At 45.1% G+C, this 8,020-nt stretch overlaps 1 protein-coding gene across 3 annotated transcripts in view; it reads left to right on the top strand.

Moving 5' to 3' along the window:
• The first annotated feature begins 578 nt into the window (after positions 1–578).
• Positions 579–8,020, top strand: part of LOC308130180 (helicase ARIP4-like) — a 36,595-nt gene continuing 29,153 nt past the window's right edge. Inside the window, exon 1 of one of the 3 annotated variants that reach the window (XM_080496395.1) lies at positions 579–693. In XM_080496395.1, coding sequence (XP_080352521.1) covers positions 690–693 — 4 coding nt within the window. In that variant the 5' untranslated portion in view covers positions 579–689. Of the gene's footprint in view, positions 694–2,234; positions 2,477–4,341; positions 4,431–8,020 lie in introns of those variants that run through there. The other 2 variants (XM_080496393.1, XM_080496394.1) reach the window with 2 other exon arrangements.

The following is an 8,020-nucleotide window of genomic DNA, read 5'->3' as shown; positions in this document are numbered from 1 at the left end:
AATATCACAATTCTGTCATCAATGTTGAAGGTTGGAAAGGAAATTCATTGATTTTTCAGCTCAGGTCGGGACACATCTCAGACAAATCAAATAAATTATGGTTGCGGTGAAGTATGAAGATAATTATTTTGTTTCATCCTCATTTTCTGCTTCAACCTCTTTGCCCCCGTTACCTAAGGCAGCTTCCCCGAGGAGGCGGGGCTTCATGACATCACACTCGCTCCTGTGTCAGTTGGCCAAGGGGAGGAGAGATGGGGGGAGATGAGAGGGGGGGGGGGGGGGCGTTGTCAGGAAAGGCAGCACTAGCGGCAGAGGGAGGGGGGTTTCCTACACACGACAGTCTGCGGCTCTTTTCAGCGACTCATTGTTTTGTAATTGTCCCATTGGCCTTCTGTCCACACTGGGACTGCCGGTAAAGCTGCAAGGCGAGGGTAGCTGTGCAGAGCCTCACACACACACACACACACACACACACACACACACACACACACACACACAGAAACACACTCTCGCATACACACACGCACACTCTGACACGCTTGGCTCAGGCAGGACAGTGAGGGAGTGTGTTAACTGTGCGAAAGGAGACCACACACAAGCTGGAGCAAGTTCCTAAGGCTGCAAGTACTAGAAGGTGACATGGATCTCTCAACCGAGTAGGAGGCAAAAAAAACTCTGAGCCACATGATATGGGTGAGTAACTAACATTTCTTTTGACTGACTAGTTCAGTGTGTGATTGGCTGCATGGCAGCTTGTTTTTTTTTGTTTTTTTTCTTTTTTTCCTCACAAACGTTTCTTTTTAGTGTTTGGTGCTTCTACTGCTGCATTGTCTTTTTCATCATGAATGTGGCCAGAGCCCAGGAGGGGTTCTATCATACTGACCTATATGTGGTACTGTGCCAAGTCTTTAGCAGAACCATTCAGACAGAGCACAGCTCAGAGGTTTCATAAGGTATGTTATGAAATAGTCATAGGAGTTGTCCTGGTTCCCCCCCCCAAAAAAAACAGCCCAAAACAGTCGTCCTCTTGTTTACAAGGATGTTTTGTCAGTTTCTTTGAATCACTCCATTTTCTGTTTTCACACTAAAATGTGTCTGAAGACCAATATTTGGATGGTTTCTGTATCGTACTAAATGTACTTTCCAACCCCAGCGTAACAAGCGTTTAATCCATGTTGAAGTGCCTCTTGTATGTTTTTGTTGGTTAACAGAGATCTGGGAAAGACTTTTACAACTGGGTTTAAAAACAGCAAAAATCACACATTTTCTCGCTCTGAAAGAAACTTTTGTCCTGCCCTTGTTTTTATGTTACAAAGCACAAATACAGCAAGACATGGTATTCTAATTTGTGATACAGGCTCTAGTGCATATGCACATTTTGTGACTTGTCCGGTGCTAAAGGAACTTTTGTTGAGTTTTCTGTTTTCCAGCGTAAAAGTGTACAGACATGCTTTAGTGAATTCTGATGCATTTTAATCGCAGCTTCTTGATGGGTCTTCACTTTGAAGTGACAGTTTAAATCCTTTTTCTCTTGCATTCATCTTGCACTATTTAGAATCCTTCATATATAATGGTATATGTGTTTGTGTGCGTTGCGAATCATGTGACCATTTTTGAGGTTAAACGTGTCGCCTCAACAGACCTTTGACACGGTTTTATGCGGCCACATTCCTCCTCTGTGGTCCCCTTACTGCAACACACTACAGGGTCAACAGGTGTTTTGTTTTGTCGTTTACTCGTGTCCAACGTGCCCAATCATCTCAAACTCATTTCAGAGTGGGTATGACAATTAAAATGGCATGTTTTCCTTTGTTTATCCATGTGTGGCATGCTGTTTGACCACACAGCCACTGTGTGTGGCTAACCTGGTTTTACTCTCTCCCGTGTTATTGCTTCAACGCGTCGCCGTGGGCTCTTGAACGTATCCTTCATATCCGTGCCATCCCGTCTTTGGCGCAGTCAGTTTTTGTGTTGAGGTGTTTCGAGGAGGTTGACAAACACGCAGACGCCACCAGCGTGCAGACGCCTGCTTCCGTACATGCTCTGTATTCCTCCGGGTGTTGAGGGGGGAGTGGTTTTTCTCCTTTTTGGAAGAGAAGGGGCGGAGGACTGGTCGGCCAGTGCGAGTCCCCCCTCAGCAGGGCCCCGGCTCCAGCGTGAAGGGTTATGTAAGTTTTCAGCTGCCAGCCCTCCTGCCTGCCTCAGCCTCGCATTCACATTGTTATTGACTGGAGAGGAGCGCACGGCGTCGGCCCGTCGTCAGTCAGAGAGTCCGTCACTGAGGCAGTCGATTAAAGAGCAGCGGAGTGTAAAACGAGACCGAGAGGAGGAGAAAGTACACCTCCTCATATCCTTTAAATAGTTTGAGCGTTCTCTGGAAGAAGAGGCAATTCTTGAAAGTGAGAGGCAGAGGAGAGCCGCTCTTCTCTTTCCACAATTACCATGCTGCTCCTGGACGAATCAGAGTCATTCGGAGGTAAGTGAGATCACCTCTTTGACTTTTGGCTGAATTTTATGACCTGGAGAAAAAATGTGTTGGAAGCTTACCAGAATAGATGTTTTACTGTGGGAGAGAAAGGTCTCACTGATTCTCAGTGGTTGATCTGATGAGATGATAAATGCCGGTTATGTCCAGCTTGCAGAACGGCTGCATCCTGTTTCAGAGAAAGCATCATGAATGCTGAGGAGGAGATGGACAGATGGGAAAGAAAGGGCTCAAATAAACAAAATGACTCAATAAGAGAGGGGTTTGACATGTGAGACTATCTTTAAAGTGCCCAAATGTTGCGGCAAGACTTGATTGGCACTTGTGAAGTTACTTAACATTGTTGTGTAACAGTGAAGCCACACGTTTGAAAAAAAAAAAATACACAACCTATTAGCTTTTGTTTTTTCCTTATCTCTCTGACCTTTTCTGGTTTTAAGCTACATTTCTCTCATTTCTGCCATTTTCTCGGCTCCGTCCCATTTTTCTCGCCCTCACACCATCATTCAGCCGGTGTCTCCAGCGCGTGCCTGCTGCCTCTCTCCCGTGTTGTCATATCAGGCCCGCCCTCCCATTGGCTGTTTCTAGGGTTACCTAAACCAATGCTGGTGCGCGATTGGTGGAGCGGGATAGGACTGAGCCATGCTTGAAGTGTGAGCATGTGGAGGCTGGAAAACATATGGTTCAACAGACCAGTGGGTTAGGGGGGTAAACGCGTGAGGCGGCATGCAAGGAGAGCACGCCACAGCGGGCGGCACCACGTGTGGGTGATTGGAAAAGAAAAAAAAAAAAAAAAAACCTGTTGCTTGGTAGTCATTTTGAGTGCATTACGTGATTTATCTTTGTCTTTGAACGAGCAAAGACAAAAACCGGTTATCACTGTGCTGTTCGGTGACACGTAATGTAAGCTCCTATTATAGGTTAGTACACGCAATCCTCGCTTCAAGTCTTCATCTGAATAACACTTAAGAGAATGCAATTACATGCGCGAATGTGTCATTTACTAAAATGGTGCCCGAGGTGAAAACGGTAAATTGGCTGGAAGGTGGGGGTTCAAATCCCACTGCGAGTTAAAGTCAGGGAAGGCGTCCAGCGCCAAGTCACACACACAGATCATTATCCACGGTGTTGACCTTGGAAGGGAGCCGCCGAAAGCAATAATCATCTTCTCGTTACCTCGAATATCAGTTGATCAGCACTTGAAAACTTCATTGTTATGGGATTTCTTGTTAAAGAACAGTCTATCCTCCCTGAAAACAGTATCTTTGTGTTGTGTCTGCACATGAACCAGACGGTAATTTAAAGCCATTTGAGGTCTTGAGTGACGAACTTCACAGAAACTTGAGGTTGCTGAAACAAAATGTTCCAGTGGACTGTGGTTTATCCCTCAAGCTCCTCCTGTACCTCATTAATGTGTTTGGTAATGCTGTCCGGGTGCACTGTTCTGTAACGCCGGCGTAGTCCACCTTGTATAAACGATCATCCACGTTTATTGATTCCAGAAAGAAAAAAAATCAATCAGACACGCGACACTGTTCTGACGGCTTTACCCTCCGCGGTGTCCTCGTCGGAGAAGGAAACACTCCTTCAGTGGGAGCGTTTTCCTTGCAGAGTGTTACAGAAGCTGTGAGTTTGCCCTGTGCAAACAGTTACTTTGAAGTGGCTGAAAAGGTCATCGGATCATTATTCAGGAGCTGCTTGATCAGTCAGGGATTTCCACTTTTGAAAACCTCTCATTGTTAGTTTTGTTCTGGCTTTGGGTGGCACCGTCGCTCTGCCGTTAGCCTCTCACTGGCTTTTTTCTGTTCAGTCCGACAAGCACTGACACGGATTCTTCATGGAAAAATTAGCAACATCCGCACGCTCGTAATTCTTGGGATTGCTTCGGGTGCCGGGCTGTGTGAAGAGAGGAGACAGTAGATGCCTTGTCATCACTGCGAACGAGGTATGTGGAGTAGTGATAGGGGCTAAAAGAACACACTGTTCTCCCTCAAATCTATTGTGTGTGTGTGTGTGTGTGTGTGTGTGTGTGTGTGTGTGTGTGTGTGTGTGTGTGTGTGTGTGTGTGTGTGTGTGTGTGTGTGTGTGTGTGTGTGTGTGTGTGTGTGTGTGTGTGTGTGTGTGTGTGTGTGTGTGTGTGTGTGTGTGTGTGTGTGTGTGTGTGTGTGTGTGTGTGTGTGTACACCTTCCTATTAGTACAGTCTGTCCACCAGTGATGAACTCCTTACTGTTTTGAGGAAATTGCAGCTTTTAACAGCAGAATCACCTCCATGGTACAGTCGGACAGGAAGTGGCTTGTCTTTCTCTTTTCTTTTCCCACTTTTGCTGAGCGGCAGTTGTAATTGGCCGGGGCACGGCAGACAGGAACAACCTGTCCTGTCCCGGCGAGCACAGGGTTACCAGGCCAAACACCACGAGCACGTGCCGTCTGGCTGCTTTCGTAACGCCACAGCGAGGAGGATGTAGGCTTCGCCGGGCCGGCCACATGGCTCTAATTCCCTCTCATTCCCGCTTCCCTAATGTTCTCTTTGTTGAACCTCAGTGTTTCTGATTCCTCCGTTTCCTCTGGTCAGATCACAGAGCGGCTTCCTTTGTTCTCTTTTCGTGTAAATGTTCTCCTTTCCAAGGTTTATTCCCTCCTCTCATCACTGCCCACTGCCAGTTACTTTGTTCCCCTTCCTCTCTGTCTGACCCTTTCCCCCTCCCTCTTTCCATTCTCTCTCCGATTACAGCTTTCATCCTTACCTTTTTTTCTGTTCGTTTTTTTTTTGTGTGTGTGCCTCCGTTACACTGCGCTCCCTAATGAAGTCCTCTTGTCTGCGTTTCACCTTATTCAACCTCCACCCTCTCCCACTGTCTTCGCCCCATCTCTGCTTCTCATTAAATAGCTGCAGTGCTGTATAATGTTACATTACAGCAGACTGGTGATCAGATGGTGAACATCCTGGGGACAGGGCGTGCCCTCGGCCCAAACAACCATTACAGAACTTCTGGACATATTTATTTGAAGATTCCTCTGTGATTACTTGGATAAAACCTCGTTTTACCACAACTCTTTATAGCAACAATAAGATTTTGAAGGGTTTACTTTATATGCTTCTTGATATTGTTCGTCGCTGAGTAATGTAAATGATCAACCACTGACTGGCAAACCAAAGGCAGACGGTTGTTATTAGTAACTGTATGGGGCGTCGATTCGTCGTGGAGACTTGCGCTACAAGTGACCTGATTGGCCATCAGACGTGGCGTTCAAATCCAAAACCTTCGCGGACTAAAAGTTTACATACAATCCAACTTCCAGGCAAAGTCGCTTGTGGTAAGATTTTATAGAAACGGTTCTCAAATGCACACAAATTTTAAGCTGATTTCCAAGTCAAAGGTTTGAATCTGAACAGATGGAATTGGATATTATCGTTTGCTAAAATGTCCACCAAAAGCAGTACAACATGAATATTAATGCCTGTGGTGAAACAAAATTGAGTATTCCGGCTTCCTGTTGTCTTGGAGAGCCGTTTGTGTCTGTGAAATATGAAACATTATTGTAAGGCTATTGATACCCCGCCGAGTATTAGCCCAGATCAGGCTTTAAGGCCACATGCACACCAGGCTAAACAATCAGATTTTTTCTCCCCGAGGTTCTCCAAAAAAAAAATTCCGTCCAAACGTCACTATGAACACTGAAGAATGCAAATATCCTTTAATCTTATGAGCTCCAATGAATCAGTCAGCAACAATGATTCCATGAACTTGTATCTTTTCATACTTGCGTGCAGTTATCCCAAATAATGTAACACAGTTGACCATAATGAGTAGGAAAATCTGAGGTCTTCCGTTGTACTCTGTACTGATTTAAGTGACGTCACTGTGGTTCAGTGAGCGGCAGTCGTGAGTTCGTAGTTATTTATGTTTATTGAACTTCTATTTGTATCTCTTGCTCAAAACGCCTGCTACGGATTCTTCTTATACTTTCCACATATTCGAGTGGTACAATATGGCATTACAAGACTGCTTGTAGATTTCATTAGGTTATTTGTTTTGCAAAGTTCTGCCTATTTTTGACTGAAAATATTTGATACTGTGCGATTCAGGTCTACATTACCTCTCTTTAGAGGTGAGAAAACTAAGCTGATGAAGCATCAGCAGACCAAGATTCAACTTTATTAAATCTGATGTTTTGCAATATGCATTTCTTTGAAGGTTTAGGCAGTGAGGTTTTGAGTAGATCGGACTTTTTCTGAGGCTGTTCAGAGAATGCAAGTACACGTTGTGTCCTAAATGGTGCCGGGAAGGCCTTACGTAACCGACCGGTGCACGTTGATAATGGGTAGCGGCTTCCAGACTTTGTGCGTGTGTGTGTGTGTGTTCTCTCCGCCTTGCTCGCTCCTCCTCCTTCCTCTCTCCTCTTCCTCCTCCTCCTCAGCAGCAGTGACACACTGGCCTACAAACAGCCTGTTCTACCTCGCCTCACCCCTCTGCTGGGGTCGCTCTCTTTCTCTCTCTCTCTCTCTCTTTTTGCCTCACCGTTGCTTCACTATTGTCTCTCTACCGCCGCCACTCCTCGTCGTGCTCATATCTTCACCATTTTTGTGACACACACACTGCCAGCAGGGGGGTTTCATAACTCACCTGCCTCGCTCTAATAACACAGCCTTAATAACTCATTCAGGGCGGCTGGTTATATAAGGTGTGTGCGTGTGCATGTGTGTGTGTTCATATTGGGAGATGATTTAGTTTTATTGTAATTATAGTTTATTTTTGTCTCAGTTAAGTCACGTTATCTAACCAATTGGTGTAATGCGCTTTTTTTTTCTTTTTATTAAATAGTTTAAATCTTTCGGGGGAAGAGTTTTTACATCATGAGCTACAGAAAAATGCACCTTTTCCTTCCTGTTTTTAACAGAATGTCAAATGGACCACTCATTTTTAAGAGAAGTGCTCTGGTCTCATGCAGTTTTATTTTGATTTGAATCACGTGGGGGGGGGGATAAATCTGGGAGACACTTAATATTTTGGTGGTTTCGTGGTCATTGGTCTCGCCTCACAATTAGAATATCCCTGGTTTCAGCCTGGACTTGGGGATTTACTGAGCGTATTCTGCATGTCCTCACACTGAGCGTGAGGTCCTTCAGGTACTCCGATTTCCTCCAACGATAGAAGAAATGCTTGTTGGGTTAATTGAAGCTTCGTATCTCCTGCATGCGTTAATGGGTCTTTCTCTGTCCTCTGTCTTTCACCCTGACCAGCTGACGGTTAAAAATGTGATACATTATGTAGCTCGTGATTAAAAAAAGACTTTATTGAAACATCAAGGTGTTTTAATCTCCTTAATCAGACAGTGTGTGGCAGTCAAAATCAACTTTTCTATCACAATGAAAACTCCTGGTTGTGTCGGCGCTCCATCCCCAGTTAAATCCTCCATGGCACGTTGCGTTTATGGCCATTATTTGCAGTTGTAAAAGTAGGAGAACAACGTGAGTCAGATGGAGCGAGGCACAAAATCCATCCGCTGACGGAATTTTCACATGTTTCACCGTG

Source organism: Blennius ocellaris, assembly GCF_963422515.1.
Source record: "Blennius ocellaris genome assembly, chromosome: 5".
Classification (NCBI taxonomy): domain Eukaryota; kingdom Metazoa; phylum Chordata; class Actinopteri; order Blenniiformes; family Blenniidae; genus Blennius; species Blennius ocellaris.
The sequence above is the reverse complement of the archived record's forward strand: the minus strand, read 5'-3'. Positions and strand labels throughout refer to the sequence as shown.